General features: G+C 45.4%; 1 protein-coding gene across 1 annotated transcript in view; it reads left to right on the top strand.

Moving 5' to 3' along the window:
* tusc3 (tumor suppressor candidate 3) overlaps positions 1-19,665 on the top strand; it is a 61,827-nt gene that overhangs the window by 26,283 nt on the left and 15,879 nt on the right. The window contains exons 4-6 of the mRNA XM_042056374.1: positions 509-649; positions 4,314-4,454; positions 5,034-5,123. Coding sequence (XP_041912308.1) covers positions 509-649; positions 4,314-4,454; positions 5,034-5,123 — 372 coding nt within the window. The remainder of the gene's footprint in view (positions 1-508; positions 650-4,313; positions 4,455-5,033; positions 5,124-19,665) is intronic.

Below are 19,665 nucleotides of genomic sequence, written 5' to 3'. Positions count from 1 at the left end.
TCAGGTGTGTTTGTTTTGATTTGTTTGTTTCTTTGCTTCGTTTGCTGCCAGCTCTGAAGTTGCTTTTGATTTATTGGTTTTGTGTCTTTGGTGTCGCCTCCTCTGTTCTCTTATCTCCTCGCCTCTCCTGTCCACAGCCTCTGTTGTCCATTTCTCTATCTCCTTTTTTCTCAGCTCTCATCTTTCCTTTCCTAAACATCCTCCTCCTCTTCCCGCTGACTTCATTCCACCTCTCCGCGCCCTGTTTCATCCCACTCTCTCTTGCTATCTTCTCAAACTCCTTCTATTATTTCCTTCTTAAATATTTCCTATATCCTCTTATCTCTTCTTATCTCCTTTCATCTCTCTCGTCTATTCTTTTTGCTTTTCCCCTCTCCTGATCACTTCTGGTCTTCTGCCCACTCTCCTCTCCTCTCCTCTCCTCTCCCCTCTCCTCTCCTCTCCTTTCCTCTCCTCTCCTCTCCTCTCCTTTCCTCTTCTCATTCTTATCTCGTTTTCTCTCCTCCAGCTGAATATGAACTCAGCCCCCACGTTCATGCACTTCCCGGCCAAGGGGAAGCCAAAGAGGGCCGACACCTTTGACCTGCAGCGCATCGGCTTTGCCTCGGAGCAGCTTGCCAAGTGGATCGCTGACCGGACCGATGTACAGGTCAGTATGAGCACACACACACACGCGCACACACACACACACACAATAAGTGAAAATATACTTGCAGCAATGCCCACATGCAGCATACACACATGCAAACACACAAGCAGAGAACATCCACAGATTTGCAGGTCACTCACACACAATCAGCAATCAGCACCACTATCCCGTATATTCATCGGCCCACAGTGACGCGCCCCCCCCCCCCCCCCCACCAAAATTCACCGGCCTCTGAGTGCCCCCTCAGCTCAGCCAGAGACCCTGATCGCGGCGTGTGGCAGCGGGCCCCGCTGATAAACCCTGGGCTGACGGTCTGTCGCGGGGGCCGCGGTCTCCGAGGCCAGTCGTGGCGGAGGTAATCTCATTAGCCATGATTCATCTCGGCCCCGACTCTCCCGAGTCACTCGAGCGATGAATGGAACAAAGCACTTTGCACGCGCGCCAGCCTTTATGCGGTCAAACACCGGCATGCTGCGGGAGCATTAGCTCTCCCTGAAGAGAGCGAAGGAGCCATCTGCATCAGTCCCTTTGTACACTCCCCCACTTACTGGCCCTATGACCAGGGCAGGGAGCCTTAAAAGCAGCCATCGCTACAACTTAATTCAAATCAGCAGTCGGATTTTTCCATTACAATAATACCACTGGCCACACGGCCATTAATTCTTGTGATGCCGCTCCACATATTGAGAATAAAACAGGCCTTGACATTGGGTGGCGGGTTGCCATGGCGTTCTCTGCCTAGTGCCGAACTGCACTTGAATTATGGGATGGCGGCAGGCTCCGCACCCTCCCCACTTCTTTATCGGGGTTAATCCAATAGCATTGGGAAAGAGGAAGGCCAGCGATGTTGGCGCTGCGTCTCTGAGGCAACATTACGACCTTCAGCCAAAGGCACAAAACATCTTTATGACCGGCGGGGCCTCGCCACTCAGTGCTCGTAAATAGTCCCCGAGTGTGGAAGCCCCGCAGCCAGACGACCGGCCGGCCGGCACACGCACTCTCATCTGGGGTCATCTCTCAGAGTCACGTGGAAACCATCACACACATATAGATGCTGTCATACACAGTTGTGCATACACACACAACAGACACACACACACACACACACACACACACACACACACACACACTGTTATACATAATCAATCTCTCAGTCAAAGATCAAACATACCCAGTAGCACACATTTTGTGTATGTACCAGGGATGGAAATTAGCACCCGCCAAATGCGGGTGAATTTGGTAACTTACCAGCCACTGTGGCGGGTAAATAGGCCTACAGTGCATCTGGAAAGTTTTCAGATCCTTTCCACATTTTGTTTTGTTTCAGACTGATCTTAAAATTGATTCAATATTTTTTTTCCCTCATTAATCTACACACAATACCTCAACACTCCACAAAAAAGCAGGTGTTTGGAGTGTTTTGTAAATTTATAAAAAAATAAAAGACTGAAATATTTCATTTACATACATTTCAGACCCTTTGTTATGACACTTGCAATTGAGCTCTGGTGCATCCTACTTGTGATGCTTCTACAACTTGATTGAGTCCACCTGTGCCTAAATCAATTCATTGGATTATTAAGAGAGACACACATCACTTTACCAAACTGAGTAATCTGGGACGAAGGGCCTTGGTCAGACAGGTAACCAAGGTACCAGGTAACAGGTCACTATGAATGAGATCCAGAATTCCTTCAAGAGGATGAGAGGAGCTTAAAGAAGGACACTCCAAACACCTGCTTTTTTGTGGAGTGTTGGAGTATTGTGTGTAGATTGATGAGGGAAAAAAAAAAAATTGAATCCATTTTAAGATGAGACTGAAACATAACAAAATGTGGAAAACTTGAAAGGGTCTGAAAACTTTCCGGATGCACTGTATATAGAGCTAGCATACTACAAATAGTCAGATCTGGTCTAAATTTCATAGGTATTTATAGTTCAAAATAAGAAAGTGTCTTGTCGGGATCACGTCCCAGCCTAAATCGCGCTGATTTAAAGTTATCTACAATAACTACCAGTGAGCCGCCGCCCGCAGCATAGGCACTGGCTCAGCACTTCACTTTTTGCCACTACCAAGTTAAGAAACTGTCACTATGCTTTCATGTGCTACTGCTAGCTTATTTCAGAATGACTGCATAAACATAAATCTAGCGAGATCTGTGCATTTGCGTTGTATCTTCACAGGCTAATATTCTCACAAATATTCCTTTGAAGTGGCCCGTATAGCTATTTTAATCCGGCCCGCGACGCCTTCAAGGAAAACTATGACTCGCTGCTATTTAGACCTATGATTCAGACGGACACACATCTCCACACCCATTCGTTGTGGTGAAATATCTCACAAACTCTTCATTCAATAAATTACAAACCTTATATCAGAATAAACAGAAGAACTTAACGAACACAAAGGTGTAAAGCATTCCCCTATAAAATTAGCCGGTCCAGAGTAATCCAGTTTTGAAATTGAAGCAGATGTCTACATGGTCTCCAACTTTGGGCTTTTGTAATACTCATGATTTCATAAAAGGCCAAATACAAAATACATTTTAACTGTAAATATTAAAACCAGTGTTTTTCAACGTAGTTTCACAAAATGCTAAGCATGCATATATTTACGTTTCTTAAAGCTGAGCTGTGCTTAAATTGTTTAGTGCATGATTTCAGAACTTTCATGATTTCATGTTAAATATAGCCTTGATACCTGTGAATAATTAAATCTGATGATGTGTATAGTAAGATCAAGTTGGATAGTTGGATTATAGGAGGCTCCAGAACTCACACCTACCACACCACTTTTATGAAAAGACACTATGGCATGCGGTTCTGTTGACCTTTAGTTTTGTTGCTACTATGCTTGGAGGACAGTTGGTAGGTTTAGGGCAAAATTCAGCACATTTTAATCGTATCGCAATGATGCCGATAACCGTGATAATTTTGGTTACTATAATCATATCACATGTTCATACCGTTTCTCTAGTGGATGGTAAAAAAGTTGAGTAGCTGGTAGAATTTGAATCCACCAGCCACAGTGGCAGGTGGACAAAATATTGAATTTCCATCCCTGGTATGGCCCTGGCATACTCATCAATTCATACAGTAAATCCACAGCAAGGCATGCCATAACATGAATATATATCTAGGTATGCACACACATACACTACATGTTCTCTCTCACACACACAGAACAGGACTGTGGTAACTGTAGTTTCATATGTGTATTTTGATTACATCGTTCAAACATTTCATTTGTATTTCCCCCATCCAAGGCAGGCCTTTTCACCAGTATATTAAATCCTGTCATTTTTTGTTCACACCTCTGTAATAGTAGTGTATCATAATGGTGTTTCACAAACCCTTCATATTTATGCAGATTAGTTTGTGTGTTTATATCATTTCATGTTACCTTGTCATATTCATCATCTGTGGCATGACATTTGGGAGACACCGTTTGGCATTTCTGGGGAATTGTTTGACATTTGCCTTCTGACTGTCCACCCACAACACCTCCAGCAAGTCCCAGGATTGCTGTTTTTTTTTTTTTCTTAAGCCTCTCATTTCCCTTTTTCCCCCTTCCCTCCTTTCTTCCTTTGCATTCATTCATTCATTCATTCATTCATTCATTCTTCCTTGATTCCTCTCTTCCTCCCTCCCTTCTCACCTCCAGATCCGGGTGTTTCGTCCACCCAACTACTCTGGCACCATTGCTCTGGCTCTGCTGGTGTCTCTGGTGGGGGGGCTGCTCTACCTGCGCAGGAACAACCTGGAGTTCATCTACAACAAGACCGGCTGGGCCATGGCTGCCCTGGTAGGATGGCAAAATCACACCGTCAAATTGTTGAAGTCAAATTGTTGAAGTCAAAAAGTTGTCTTTTTATTACTATTCTTTCTGGCTCAAGCCTGTATTGTGATGTGATGTGATGTGATGCTGGGAAAAGAGCTAGAGTTCTGTACATTGTGTGTGATTCTAACAGGAATTAGAGTTGAGTCTTCTGCGCATCCTGTGTCTTGCATGCTGTGTCATAAGAAATTCTTACAAACTACAAACATTGTAATTTAAGAAATTTGCTATATAATTTGCTATATACCAAATCCGGTAGAACAGGTAGTCTAACACTGTTACATTGTTTACTCACAGAATGTGCAGTCAGTGTGGCCTCAGACTCATTTCAGACTCACTCAAAGCAACTTAGTTGTTCTCGCTGTTTGTCAAGGCTGGAGTTTATGTTGACTTTGGGTGCATCTTGGCCACATGATCGATTGGATTACATTTCTTATTCTCTTACATTTGTTCTATTTGTATCTCTTCTCCTCTCTCTCCATCTCTCTACCTCTCTCCATCTCTCTTCCTCTTTCCATCCTTCCATTTGTCTATTCGTCTCCCCAGTGCGTTGTGTTCGCCATGACCTCTGGTCAGATGTGGAACCATATCCGCGGTCCTCCATACGCCCACAAGAACCCTCAGAATGGCCAAGTGGTGAGTGATCTGTGCCCCTTCAGCTTTGTTGTCTCTTTTTTCTCTCTCTCTCTCTCTCTCTCTCTCTCTCTCTCTCTCTCTCTCTCTCTCTCTCTCTCTCTCTCTCTCTCTCTCTCTGTCTTTTTCTTTTTCCTTTCCCTCCTTTTGATTTACCATGTCTTTGGTCCACACACAGAATGTGTGAGTTCCCCTGTGTCTGCATTTTATCTTCCCCTCTCCCCCTCCCCTGCTCTCTGTGGTTCTTTCGCCACATACAGTGGAGTGCATGTGCGGAATACTTAAGCGCTCCTACTAGTGTGGTACATCTAAAAGAACTTCAAAGGTAGGGGGCTGAAAACATAAACAATAGCTGTTTCTCATGCAGACAGCTCTGGGGGGGGGGGGGGGGGGGGGGGGGGCGACTGGGCATATTCCTTTCAATCCCAGTCAAGATCAGAAGTTAATAATAAGTTAATAAGTCAGGTCAAGAAAACAACCTGTCTTAATAGAATTAAGGTCTTTTAATTAATACATCAAATAAATAAGTGGAAAAGAGGATTTGAGCATGTAATCCCTTAAGACTAGATGCTTTATGTTTGTTTTTTTTTTTCCATCTTAACGAAGTCACGTGGTACCGTAAGATCAGTTTTCTTCTCATTAACGCTAGCTGACGAGGGTATTTCAGGACACTGTGTTTTCTTATGGTGAGCTTCTGGCTACAGGCTCACAGCTCTGAAGATGCCATGAGCAGAGCAAACCTATGTGTGTGATCTACATCCTCCTTGCTCTCCGTGACTAGCCCAACTCCTTGGGCGAATTTACTGCCTTTTCCAAAAGCTATGAACGTGGCGTCCTCATAAACCATTCGACACTGCCCTCAGTGGTAGCCCTTACTCTCAAAAGCATGAATTGCACATAGTTGACACTCTTGGTGGAGAAAGGGGAATGGTTGGTTAGATATTGCATGGAATTTTTGCAAAAACATTTTGAAGGTGTTCAAAGACCTCTGCAGTGTGTTCCTGCAGTTGCTGAAAGAACATGGTGGCCTGAGTGAGTAAATGAGTGCTGTGAGAGGGCCTCTGTGTGCCCTCTCTGGGAGTGTGTTACTTTGGCCCTGGTTACGGCCCTGCTGTGCCTGACGGACAGTTTCAGTGTTAATGTGGGCCGCCTGGAGTCCCAGCCATCTGCTGGCGCTAAGCCGCCGCTCAGGACCCTGTCACTGAATTCAAAATAAAGAGCAGCTTTCCTCACCTGGACCTGCGCTTTATGGCTGCCTTTATGGCTGTCGACCCAACTGCTGCATGGGAGTGTGTGTGTGTGTGTGTGTGTGTGTGTGTGTGTGTGTGTATGAATGTGTGTGTGCATGTGTCTGATAGGTAGAGCATGAGGCAGAGAGAGAGAGACAGACAGACCAAAAAGGAGATAAAGAGAGAGTGATAGAAGTCGTCAGAATAAGAGACAGGCCAAGGCAGCGACGTGCTGAGCGCAGCTGGGACTTTGCGAGAGTGTTGGGCCGAGAGGACCAGCTTTATGCTCGTCCAGAGACACGCGGCCAGGCCAGTCTCCACACATCCAGATGGGGTCAGCTCTAACACAGCTAGCAGCACACCAGGCCCATAATAAACCCACACCAAGCGACGACCCTGCCCCCACTCTGCCTCACTATCCCCCTCTGCTGCTGGGATGACTGAAGTGCAAGTCCTTTGGAGATGTGTTTTTTTTTTTTTTTTTCCCTCTGTGAGGGGGAAATAATCAGCCACAGTCCCCTCCCCTCCCGTCAGCCAATCTAATTAGCTTTAATGAATCATTCAGCGAATGTCAATGGGTAGTGCTTGATATGCAGCCCGAGTCAGCAGGGGCCAGAGCTAATTTGGAGTTAGCTAGAGTATGCTTGGGGATCAGAAGTACCCCAACGCTCTCCTTCCCCCAAACCCCACTCCCCCAAATGCCTCCCCGGGAAGACTTCCGGCGTGACACCGGGCAAAAACCCCAGAGATGCATCTATCGCATGCGCCCGCAGCGTGCTGAGGGGTATCCCATCAGGCCCCCGCGATGGCCGGGGTGGGAAAAACGATGGCAAATAGCGAGCTGTGCATCAGAGAATGACAATTAAGACAGAGCCCGAATGGCTGAAGCTGAATGGCTGAAGCTGAATGGCTAATGCCCAATGAATAGTTAAGGAGATTCGACAGCACGTGTTTGTGTTTTGAGTGTTTTGGGGTTACATGCAGAACTCATCTGCGTGCGCTTCTGTGTGTGTTTGTCAGCATACACTTGGATGTGAGTGTGTTTGTCTGTGTGCGAATGTTTGTGTATTGAGGATTACTTTGTGTTTCAGAGTCGTATTTATTCAAATGTTTGACTGTTTGTTGCTCTCCCTGAACAGTAAAGGCTGTTTGTATGAGTGTTTGTATGAGTGCTGTTTGTCTGTCTGTCTGTCTGTTCGCGCGCGCGTGTGTGTGTGTGTGTGTGTGTGTGTGTGTGTGTGTGTGTGTGTGTGTGTGTGTGTGTTTGTCTGCCTGCACAGGTCCATGATCCATTTCTCTCTCCACCCCCTGGTCTGTTCTGACACCAGGCACTTTTATGAATAATTCAGCTATGAACATTGATCTTTAAGACATAAACAAACCGCTAACAATGCCGCCATTTCCCCAGAGCTCAAGGCGCTTTAATATCAGTGCGGCGGCAGCCCGCTGTGCACAATGCTCCCCACCCGCATCTCCACCACGCAACTAAGTGCTTTTGTGTTGGGGTGGGAGACGGGCCAGAAGTCTGTCAACACTTCCAGTGGCGACTTAGGCCCAGGTCTTTTTGTCCTCCAGACCCCTTGTGGTGTGTGTTTGTGCATTATAACCGGCCTTTATGTATTGCTACCAACCCACAAACCTGTTTTAGGATATCCGGATACAATAATGCCAAAGTATATTGAAAATATTTATAAAGGACAAATACAATAAGTTTGTCATTAAGAAGTGTGCATGTGTGAGAGAGAAAATGTGTGTAAATATGTGTGAGTTTGTGTGTGTGTGTGTGTGTGTGTGTGTGTGTGTGTGTGTGTGTGTGTGTGTGTGTGTGTGTGTGTGTGTGTGTGTGTGTGAGAGTGTGAGTGTGAGTGTGAGAGAGAGAGAGAGAGAGTATAAGAGTTTGTGTTTGTATGTGTTTATATAACTGAGATTAATGCTGAAGAATTTGTCTGGTGGATTTCTGCAGTTCCACACATGGGGGTAAGAGGATAAGCCATTATTTCATGTGAGAAATGGTGGCCAGCCAGCCTTAGTTCTTATCTCCACACACCCTTATTTACAGGCCAACAAATATTATTCTTAGCTAAAGGCCTCAACACCAAAAATAGTCCCTCAAAATACAGCATGTTGCCGAGATAGGTTTCCTGGTCATCATTTATTTTTGTGCATCCAACTGTGAAATTAAAAAAAAATCCAGAGAAAGAAATGGAGGCACTGAATAAGAGAGGAAGGGGGGGGGGGGGAGGAAAAATACCTTGATTTTCTAAACGCTACATTTGCATGACATTTCTCTTGTCAGACTGAAAGTGCCAGTTTTGCCTTTTCTCTCTCTCTCTCTCTCTCTCTCTCTCTCTCTCTCTCTCTCTCTCTCTCTCTCTCTCTCTCTCTCTCTCTCTCTCTCTCTCTCTGACTTTGTCTCTCATCAGAAGTCCAGGGCAAAAAAAGTTGTTTTGTGTCAGAGTTTATAATCATTGCTCTAGAAAAATAACTGATGATGTATGCTTATACACACGTGCATGCCTATTCAACTGTATTAAGCTCTGCTTAGAAATTGGGAGCTGAAGTCTCAACCTGCTCAGTCACTCAGCAGTTGGCTCTGTGATTTCAGAAAAGTCTCATCATTGCTTTATGGCCTGCTGTTTAGAACACTAGCGATAAAAATCATCCCTTCACTCTGTTGAGAGTTAAAATGAATCTGAATGAAATAGCTTTTTGTGTGATGGTGCATATTTTCTACATTGCCTCTCTGTTCCATACCCTGGATGCCCTCCACCTTTACTCAGGTGCACAAATCCACAACAATTTGAACAGGATTGAGCCTATGTAACAAAGTGCGCTGTGTTGCACATGGAAGTTTGAGTGAGTGACTGCTCATGACGCAGGACTGCAGGATTTGGAGTTCAAATTCACTGCCTTGGAGTTCAGGCACGCCTAAAATCAAGAGCATTTGTTACACTCTCCTTGGCTTCTGTGTTTTTAAATCATTTTTAAAGCTCTTATTTTGGCTTAAGGCCCTACACTTGCTTTCTAATAACAACCCTAAAAAATGACTGACTCCCTGTACCACTCAATTGAAGTTATTTGTCAACTGCAAAAGCCCTGCTATCTATTCCTCTGTGCATCCGAGAGGCGTACTGCGGCAGAATGCTCTCCAGATTACTTTCAGGACAGAAAAGAATGGTATGGAATAAAACATGAATATGTCATTTATGGAAATAAGGTGACCTACCAGCACACAAAGTTTTGAGAGGGGGAAAAAAAGAAAGTTTCGAAAAAAATAAATTGTAGCTCATTTAAATGGAGGTTTTGGCTGGATGCAGAAATCGATCCAGCCCAGTGAATTTATGTCCCTTTGACATACAACCCTTGAGAACGGGTGCTGTGTTATACCTTAACCTCTATATACCTTAAAGGGAGCCTCTTGTGCACTTGTAAGATAGATTAATTGTAGAATTAAATGAACTTTCCTTTTACTTCAGGTAGTAGAACATAGATGCCATGTAAGTGCATGCGTATGCTTGGGTGGTCGGTTGTGCGGATTTCTATACAGTATGTGTACATGTGTGTGCCAGTTGCTCTCCTAGTTGGGGTTGTTGTTTGCAGGTAATTGCTTGCCTATCAAGCGTGGTTCATATAGTTGAATATGTGTGCATGCGTGTCTGTCTGTCTGTCTGTCTGTCTGAGGGTATGTACAGTAGAAGTGTGTGTTGACGTTCTGTATGTGGTGTTTCTGTACCATCACAAGGCTTCTCCAACATCACTCTCCTTCAGACCTCCGTTCACCCTCATCAGAAGTTTGGAAACACTTTTCGTTTGTACATCCACATGTTAATGAACTTTAGATGGACATCATGCCTCTCCAAAGCCCAAAACATTCTCATTCTCCGTCTTCCTTATTGCTCTCCCAGCTGTTGTCATTTTTATTACATCTTTGCAAATATTTTGGTTCCAGTTGGATGAGGCCTGGACTCGGGAGTCCATATTAAGTGAATTGAACTGTGAACTCAAGCATTAAATAAAAGTGCACTTATGCACTTAAGGTGGAGGGCTTCATGGGACCATGTCCAGGGAAGTTATTTGTTATTGTGAAGGACTCTGAGCATTAAAAATGAATCTGTGTGGCAAATGAGCGCTTTAATTACGGTCTGGAGCGGGAAGTTGGGCGACTCTGGGACTGCACAAGTGAAAGACAGTCTGGAAGAGCGTGAATGAGAGAGAACAGAATGAGCAAACAAACAGGGCAATGAATGCTGATGAACTGGGAATTAATCATATTGATGAAAAAGCCGCTCCCCCCTCTGCACCCAGCTGAAAGCCCCCCTGGCTACAAACTTTTATGTGGAGGGGATTTTTAGCTTCCGTTTGGATTTCTCAGCCCAGCGAAGCGACATGTTTTTTTTTTCGCCCATGCATTTTCGATTTCTGCAGAACAGAATGCGACCTTTGGGCTAGTGTGTTCATGAATGTGGGCCTGTTTGCCACTTTGACATCATTGAAGTCCAGTCCATTCAGAACTGCTTTGCATTGCATTACTCACTCTTCTTGTTCTTCCCTCTTCCCCAGCTTCCAGTCAGTGTTCATTTCTTTTAGCCTTCTCCTCCTCCCTCCTCCTCTTCCTCCTCCTCCTCCTCCCTCCTCTTCCTCCTCCTCCTCCCTCCTTCTCTTCCTCCTCCTCCTCCTCCCTCCTCTTCCTCCTCCTCCCCCCTCCTCCTCCTCCTCCTCCCCCCTCCTCCTCCTCCTCCTCCCTCCTCTTCCTCCTCCTCCTCCTCCTCCTCTCCTCTTGCTATCCCAATGACCCAAACAGCACCCCCAAGCATGACCGTGAGGCGGCCTGTGCTCCCATCTCTTTGCCCCAATGATCCACTGAAGGGGCCTTATATATATATATATATATTCCCTCACACACCCCCACTCCACTCCACCCCTCCCCTTCCCTTTCCTCGCTCACGGCCCGACTGAATCAGTGTAACCGCGTGCATCAGCAGTATCACTATATTACATTTATAGACGGTTATTATTGAGGTATTATAATGGTGGGGTGTAAATTGCCCCTCTGATTTTAGTGGCGCAGCTCAGCAGACAGTGGAGCAGGTGCATACCACTCCACTGCTAATACGGGCCCGACGAGTGTCCTGGCGGCGGCGCCGGCGCCTTATGAAGCCCAGCCCAGCGCCTTTAATGGCCAGGGGTGACCGGAGGAGAGGACGGCAACAATGCTAAGTGCCTCTCCGTAGATGAGAACGCCTTGTTATGGCTGTGCCATAGAGGTTGTTTTCTTTTTATGCATAGCTTACAAAGAACAATATTAACAACGCTTCAGGAAAACAGTGTCTTGATAGATGTCTGGATATCTGCCGTGTGACTGGCTTTGAATTTCTATGATGTTAAACTTCAGAATTCTGTTATGGAGAAACTGGACAGAGAAATACCAGACACTTGATTGTTTCCACTAGAATGGGGCATTAGCCAGAATGGTCCAGACATTAGCATGAGGATTTTTGTTGATCTTTTGTTCATTTTTGTTGTTTTGGAGTAGTCATCCTGCTTTTTGGACACTTGAGGAGATGCAGTACCTGAGTTGGTTTAAGCTGTGCTTGCGTCACCTGGAGCTGGAGAGACCATCATGACAGCTCATATCTGGTGCTCTGGTGCTGCCTCTTGAACCTGGTACCTTGGGTGGTGTTCACTTCTACTGCGCTGCACCTGTTGCGGGGTAACCTGGAGTAAATCTGTGGTGTTGGCTGCTCTGGTCTCATCCCTGTAATTCCAGTCCTGTCCCCTGCTGTGTGACCTGCATCTGGAAGCCACATTTCGCTCCTGTTGTGGTAGTGTATATCTTTTATTAAGCTGTGGGGATTTAACATATCCTGCAGCTATCAGGTCTGTGTGGGCTGGATCTAATTGTGGGTCAGCCTGACCACCAGGCCCAACTAAGGGGAAAAACTCCAGATTGCTAACATTGCACCTGGATTTGGAGCTTGTATGTGAGTTTCCCTGCTACCAGTGCCATACCAGTTGACCAATTGCTCCATAAGGACTTAACAGGTGTATGGTTGTTTGTGTGTGTGTGTGTCCGTGACCGTGTACGTGTCTGTGTGTGAGTGAATGATGGTGTTTGTGTGTGAGAGTGAGCAGAAGACTTTCTGTGAAGAGGTGGCAGAGTTATTTGTGAGTGAGCAGATTATATGTGACTGAAAAGCCAAGCAGGCATATGTGTTTTGTTTGTCTGCACACACACACACACACACACACACACACACAGACATACACACACACACAGACACACACACACACACACAGACATACACACACACACACACACACACACACACACAGACATACACACACACACAGACACACACACACACACACAGACATACACACACACACAGACACACACACACACACACACACACACACACAAATGCATTCTAAGGAAGATGAGTAATAGTGTAGCAGTAGCCAGCCCTCCTAGGGGGAGCTGGACTGACGGTCCAGCTCACAGGAGGAAAGCTCTGCATGTTTTCTTTGAGTCCCTGTATCTCTCCCTCCCACTCACACACACACCCACACCCACACTGTGTGTGTATGCGCATGTGCACACTAGTGTGCGGGTGTGTATCTCTCAGGTCAGCAACCTTTTCGGTATTCCGTACAAATTCACAATTTTAATGACGACTGTATACCACAGTTGAATTTTAATTCACATTCAAATTGCATGCTCACTGTCTTAATGCCAGCTTAGCATGATTTGTAATAGTGTATGTAGTGTAGTGCAATAATGACTCCACTAGTGGTCAGCTGTTTGATGTTTTGCGTAACCTCTGCTCCTGCCTCTAGCCTCCCATCCCAATGTTAATAAGCTATACACATGCACACAGCCACACTCTGTCTCTTTCTCTAGCACGCTGAACCAAATCCTGTATGCCATAGCTTGGTGCTACCCCTGATGTGTCTGTTCGTTCATGCCCACGCCAGAGTACTTGTCCAGAGCAGTGATGCATGACTGGCCACTGCAGTCCAGGATTTCTGAGGCGGGCTACAGAAGTCTGTGTTTTATATTCCTACATTGATGGCAGTGAACTTCTAGCTCTGTTTGGGCTGTATCCCTTTGATATGAAAAGGTGTGTGCGTGTGTGTGTGTGTGTGTGTGTGCGCGTGTGAGCCTGTGTGTGGAAGTACAAGTGAGTAGAGTTTGCACCTCAACCCTCTGGCAGTTGTCCCTGTTTCCCTTTAATGCTTATCAAAACAGCAGGAGCTTGGGCTGAGTGGAGCTGAAACAAGGAGGAGGGAGGAGAGACAGCAAGGCAAGGATGCTGCAGCAAGTGCCACGTGAAGAGTGCTGCTGCCTATGCGACTCCAGTCGGATGGGACAAAGCCACACTGACATCCATCCTGGGCGAACACACAAACTAAACGCACACATACTAAACACACACTGAACACACGCTAAGCCCACACACACACACACACACACACACACACACACACACACACACACAGCATCCTCCCATCCTCATTTCCAGTGGACATCACCTCTTCTCCCTGTGTTCCATGTCACCGTCAGCACTCGGCACCATCATTGTCCCTTTGTCGCTCAACCTTTTTTTCAGTTCAGTAAGTTTGATTTCCCAGACACAAATGCACTGTTTTGTATTCCCACAGCAAGACGTAGTTCACGTCTTGAGAGTCCGCATCTCTGTGTCTCTCAGCTTGTCCTGCTCTCTCGTGTGCACACAGCTCCCTTCCCTTTCCACTCACATTCATTATCGCCATCTTTCCACTGTGTCTCCCTTTACTCACTTGTCATCTGTCTCTCTTCCTTGTACTCAATATTTCCTCTCCTTCATTTGTTAGTCTTTTTCTACCCATTCCTTTTTACTCCTCTTTGAAATCTCTCATGTCTCCCCTTCCTCTCTCTCTCTCTCTCTCTCTCTCTCTCTCTCTCTCTCTCTCTCTCTCTCTCTCTCTCTCGCTCGCTGTCTCGCTCCATCTCTCCCTCTGTGCCACTGTGAATGAGCTTCATTTCCACTCATTAGTGATAAGGGAATCTGGTGACATTTATTGTGTCGTTGGCTGCTTCAGGCAGGCTGTGCCAGATCCCAGTTTTTTTTTTTCACGCTGACTGTCAGACACCCAAATCCGCCCCCAGTCTCACCAGCCCAGACAGAGAGCCCCTCTGTGGAGCTGGGGTTTGTGGATTTGTGGCCTGTATCCCTGCTGAAAGGTCTCTGATCAGGACTAGCCAGTGCTTGCAGACTTGAGGTTTTATTTTACTGTGCAATGTTACGTTATTACGCAAAGTAGAGACACTAGACCAGATGTCTAACATGACTAATGAGACAGGTTAGTTTGACCCTACTGGTTTGTTGCAATGGTAATCCTGCTCAGTATGAAAGGAACCACTGGTTCACTTGGTCCCCACAAGCCTAGTCTATGTTTCATGTTTTTGCACAACATTTAATAATCATAACAAATGTTTCTCAGACAATTTTGTATAACAAAGAACCAACAACTGTCTTTCCCAGCTCCTCCCTGTTTATGAAAGATTATATTTTCATTGGATAAATCCACTGTGCTTGACTTGGTTAATTTGGATAATATTGAGCTTGAACCAACTTGTTGACTCTTCCAAACTGCTCAAGCAGCCACATCACCTTCACAAGATGCCTTGCGCAACTGACAACGATACCTTGGCACTATCCATATGATTAGTGTCCATCAGAGGCAGTTGGCACGCCTGAAGAGTGAAAAATCACCTTGACTCATTTTCCAGTCACCAGCAAGTGGAAGTCTGTGTCCTGCCTCCTGTTGCAGACATCACTCTTGTGCATTGTTCCTCTCGTTATCTGCAGAATGACCACTCCATTGGCTGTCATGGCTACTGTGAGCATCCTCAAGGGCAATCGTTCATTGTTCAGCAGCTGTCCTTCACGGCTAAGTGTCTCCCGCCACCCCCAACCCTCTCCCGCTCCAGCCAGGCCCAGAGCCGCTGAATATCTCATTGACTTCACTCATTGTTCTGGTAATAGCTCAGTTGGATGGTGAAGGCCATTAGCGATGGCGACTAAATTACTTTGTTGTGAGCTACCAGATGACTCTAGCCATGACTCTACCCCTTCACGGCCAAACTGTTCTCCGTTACAGGACAGGCAAGACAGCGTCATCTCTGATCTCTAATGCTGACACGGAGTTCTGGTCACCCATGCAACCCTTATCACCTTATCACAGAAAACCATAGCTCCGTACTGTCTGAACATCTTAATGTGTGTGGCACATGAGCAGCCCAGAGAAAGAGAGAGAGAGACAGAGAGAGAATAAGAGTGGAGGGGTGCTCAGGCATCACTAGTGAAGCGATTAGCTGCAGGACAGATGGCCAAAAAGAGAGATGGACCTGTCATAATTGTCCTATCCATGGAAGCTGAGCTGCTGTTTGGAGCAGTAATTGTCCTGGGATGGCATGAAATGAAGCACAGCTTTCCCTCTCTGTCTTCTGCACTGCACGTAACTGTTTTTCTTTGGGGAAAGAAAGATGATTTTGATTCTCTCCTCTTCTATGTGTGTGTGTGTGTGACGGGGTGGAGGGGGGTGTAAGCGGGCTCCTCTACATTCTTCGTTGTGATCATTAAAAATACAGGCGAAATTAATGGGTTCCTGCTGATTTTGTGGGACTCTTTCCTGAGGGGCTGATATATAATTAATATGCCTACCTACCTTTTCTCGCTGACTTCTTTCTGCCTTTGTCCCCTTGAGTTCTCTAACAACTCTCCCTTCTTGTCTTACTCCTCTTTTCCTTTCCTGTTCAGCCTACTGCATCTCCGTCCTGATTCTCACTACCTTGCTTTCTTGGTGTGCACCTCTGCCTTCCTTCCTCGTTCTCAGCCCAGCTCACTTACTTCCTCTCCTCCCCCTTCTCTCTCTTCCCCATCTTCCTCCTCTGCATCTCTCCTTACTTCCTCTCCTCACCTTCTCTCTCTTCCCCATCTTCCTCCTCTGCATCTCTCCTTTCCTCACTGCTTTGTTGACTTTTCATTTATCTCCATCTCGGAGAAAGTCTTTTGACCTTTAAGACGGAAGTCTGAAAAACATTGAATAAAACAATGAACAGAATAATTTGTAAAGGTTACAACACGAAATCCATTAGGCAAAGCCACGTCCCTGGAACTATTTGTCTACGCTTGGCGCATGAACAAGAGATTCTGGGATGGAGTGGAGAAAAATAATGGAAAGGAAAAAAAAAAGTTCTGGGAAATAACTGCTTCGGCATTCAAATCCCCCAGTCATTTATGAGACCTTTTCGAATTTGTTTAGTTAATTCAGTCTGACTCAACATGGACAGAGACAGAGGCTTTTAGTTCTAGTAGGGAGCAGAGGGATTTAGAATGTTAGTTTGTTCAGACAAGTGCAGTCGTACCCACCCCCCTGTCTCTTGAGTTGAGCCAGGAACATTGAAGCAGTGTAAGGTTGTATGACTCATAGTGGTCACCTTAACCCGAGCCTTAAAGCGTAACTTTCGCCAAAATGCATCCTAGGGTGTTTTTGTGAATGTACCCGAGTCACACTTTCGTTTAAAAGCATAATTACGGACACAGAGTTGTCCAAAACCTTTCTTTTTAGTAAACTCCGTGTACACGAACAATGTTCTCAATGCTCGAGTTCATGTGTAGAGACACTGACGATACTTCTATCAATGTTGTGTCGAGCTTCTTAGTGTTTTAAAAATAGCGATTTTGACGCAATCTTGTATCAAAATAGTAGTGCCCCTACGATTCCTATTCAAAAGGCCATTTGACCCAAAAACACCCTAGGGTGCATTTTGGCCAAAGTTACGCTTTAACCACCAACCCCTGATGTGAATTCCGACCTTGTCTTGTAGATGTACAGTGTGTCCGACCATGATTCTGGAGCCTCACCCTTCTGGACTGCTCCCTGACTTTACACACACTGTACAGATAAGCTGACACTGCAACACATTTCTGAAGAAGAGACATGAAAACCCTCACCCTTTCTATGGCCACAGCAAGCTCATTAGCATAAATCTTTTTGTATTCCCTGCTCTCACCAACACATAGTTTTTGTACAAAAGAAAACAGGGTAACAAAATGAAGTAACAAAGTAGGAAAAGAAATACTCTCGTAATAGGAACTCCAAGGCTGTAGAATGTTACCTCTTGCCAATAAAATGTGGATAAATCCATCAAATGTACACTCATCATGCAGCCGCAAGGCAGGTTAGATGAGGGTGTTCAATACAGTTGGTTGTTCTTGTGGCTTGTTAAAAAACAATTTCTCATTAAATCTCAAAATCTCAAATGGCCAGCCTGCAGTCTGTAGTGTCAGCACTTCAGATGCTGTTTGCTGCACTGAGGTGTGTCTGTTCATTTCACCTAACGGTGCTTTGGATACGCAGGCTTTTTGAGTCGGACTCCAATATTTACCCAGTATGTAAATGCATTTGTGTTGATAGTTTCTGGTTGTGGCACTGCTGCTGGGGTGGCTTGGTACCCTTGCAAATACAGTCCCAGTGGGCTATGGTGGTCTTGGAGGAGGCCGACATGGAGTGGTATTTGTGATTCCTGATACTATAGGGAAAACATTACAATGATGTGATGTGGTCATCTGTGCTAGTTAGTCTAAGTTAAGTCACAGGAGAGGCCTGTGTTCAAAAACATTCTTCACAAAGGATGTGAAGGAATTTGAATTTCATGTGGTATAAGTCTACTGAGCAAATAAATACAGCTGCAAACATCCTCATAACATTACCAAAATAGCGTTAAGCCCACAAAAAACACTGCTTTTATAGCAGAACACTGTAATATGAAAAATAAGTGATCATATTTTGCCCGTGTTCATTGCCATTGCCAGCAATGCAGGCTTTCTTCTTTTCTCATGTTTGTTCTAGACATGGGAGTCCATGGAAGGATGCACATAAATGGCAGAGGCTCACCGTTAATATTTCATAAGTCATGTAACACTGACTCTGAGTTGATGCATTTTAGAGAAGAATCAGAGCATGGACACCCCCATGGTGTGCCGAAGACTGATGTCCATTTTGCCACGTGTGCCCGCGGGCATGGTTCAGCTCTCATCATAACCACTGTGCATATCTACCAAGCTTTCGTATTGACCGGGCTCCAACTTCCTGCTCCTCCATCTTGGCCTCACTTTAATGAATGGAGATGTAAAACTCCATTCATCAGTTTAATTGGAAGCAGCACCAAATGTATTACAGTATTTTTCATCCCAGCCCTGGCGCCAAAGTGATTTGCAATTTCGATTTATGCGCCTGCACTAATGCGCAATTGTGTGTTTCTCGACAGAGGGGTTCTCCTTTGTTTGTTCTGATTGAAAATAACATTAAAACGAGCCAACCAAGTGGAAAGAGAAAGCTAAAGAGAGAGAGAGAGAGAGTGGGGCGAAAAAAGTAGTGTAAAAAAACGGCAAGGGATTGATGGAGAAGAAGCGATAAGCAATCTTGTTTATTGAGAACTCTCGTTCATGGAAGGAGGATTGTTATTGCATTCCTCATCGCAGAAATTTATTCTTTCTCATGGTGGGGGTCTGGGAGCTCAATGAGACATCGTCAATATCATCGCCAGGCCAGATAAATAGCCCTCTCAACAGGAGAGCAACAAAGCAATTTTTTTTGAGAGCGTTCAACTACAAAGCTCTTGAAACAAGGCAAAAATGAGGCAATGCCTGCCCGACAACACTCTTCAGCGCAGTTTGGGGTTGCCGTGATGTAGTCACAAGGCAGAACTCATGCCACGCCACTAAACGGGCACACTCTATTCTCATAGACAAGATGGCTGCCAAGTGGCAGCCTAGAGATTGGTGGGTGTGCTCTGATTTGAGTTTTGAGTGCCACAGGAGCCAGGGGTGCTGCCGAACTCAAACCTGGCACTGACTGACTGACTGACTGACTGACTGACTGACTGGCTGACTTGCTGGTGAGCTGGCTATGGTGCTGAGCCAGCTCACCATACTGCCACTTCCTCTAGACAGAAGGAGTGGGTGTTGACGATGTTGAATCAATTATCACTTGAGAAAGCTGATTATGGCATTTTTTTTTTGTTTTTTTTTTTACAAAAATTCAGAACTGAAAATGGCTGGGCCAAGTTGGCCAAATTTTCAGTTAGTGACACTGTATTGTTCAATTCGACTGAGATGAACAGATCACTCACTTCAGTATATCTCATCACTTTCCTGGAAAGGCGCTGATGCGAGGGCAAAAGCTGTTAGAACTGTTTTTTTTAGGTTCCAGCCTTTTTTATTCAGTGTATTTGACACAACCAGAACAGAGAGTTGGCTGCCTTGCAC

The sequence above is a fragment of the Alosa sapidissima genome, chromosome 1, assembly GCF_018492685.1.
Source record: "Alosa sapidissima isolate fAloSap1 chromosome 1, fAloSap1.pri, whole genome shotgun sequence".
Lineage (NCBI taxonomy): Eukaryota > Metazoa > Chordata > Actinopteri > Clupeiformes > Clupeidae > Alosa > Alosa sapidissima.
The sequence above is the reverse complement of the archived record's forward strand: the minus strand, read 5'-3'. Positions and strand labels throughout refer to the sequence as shown.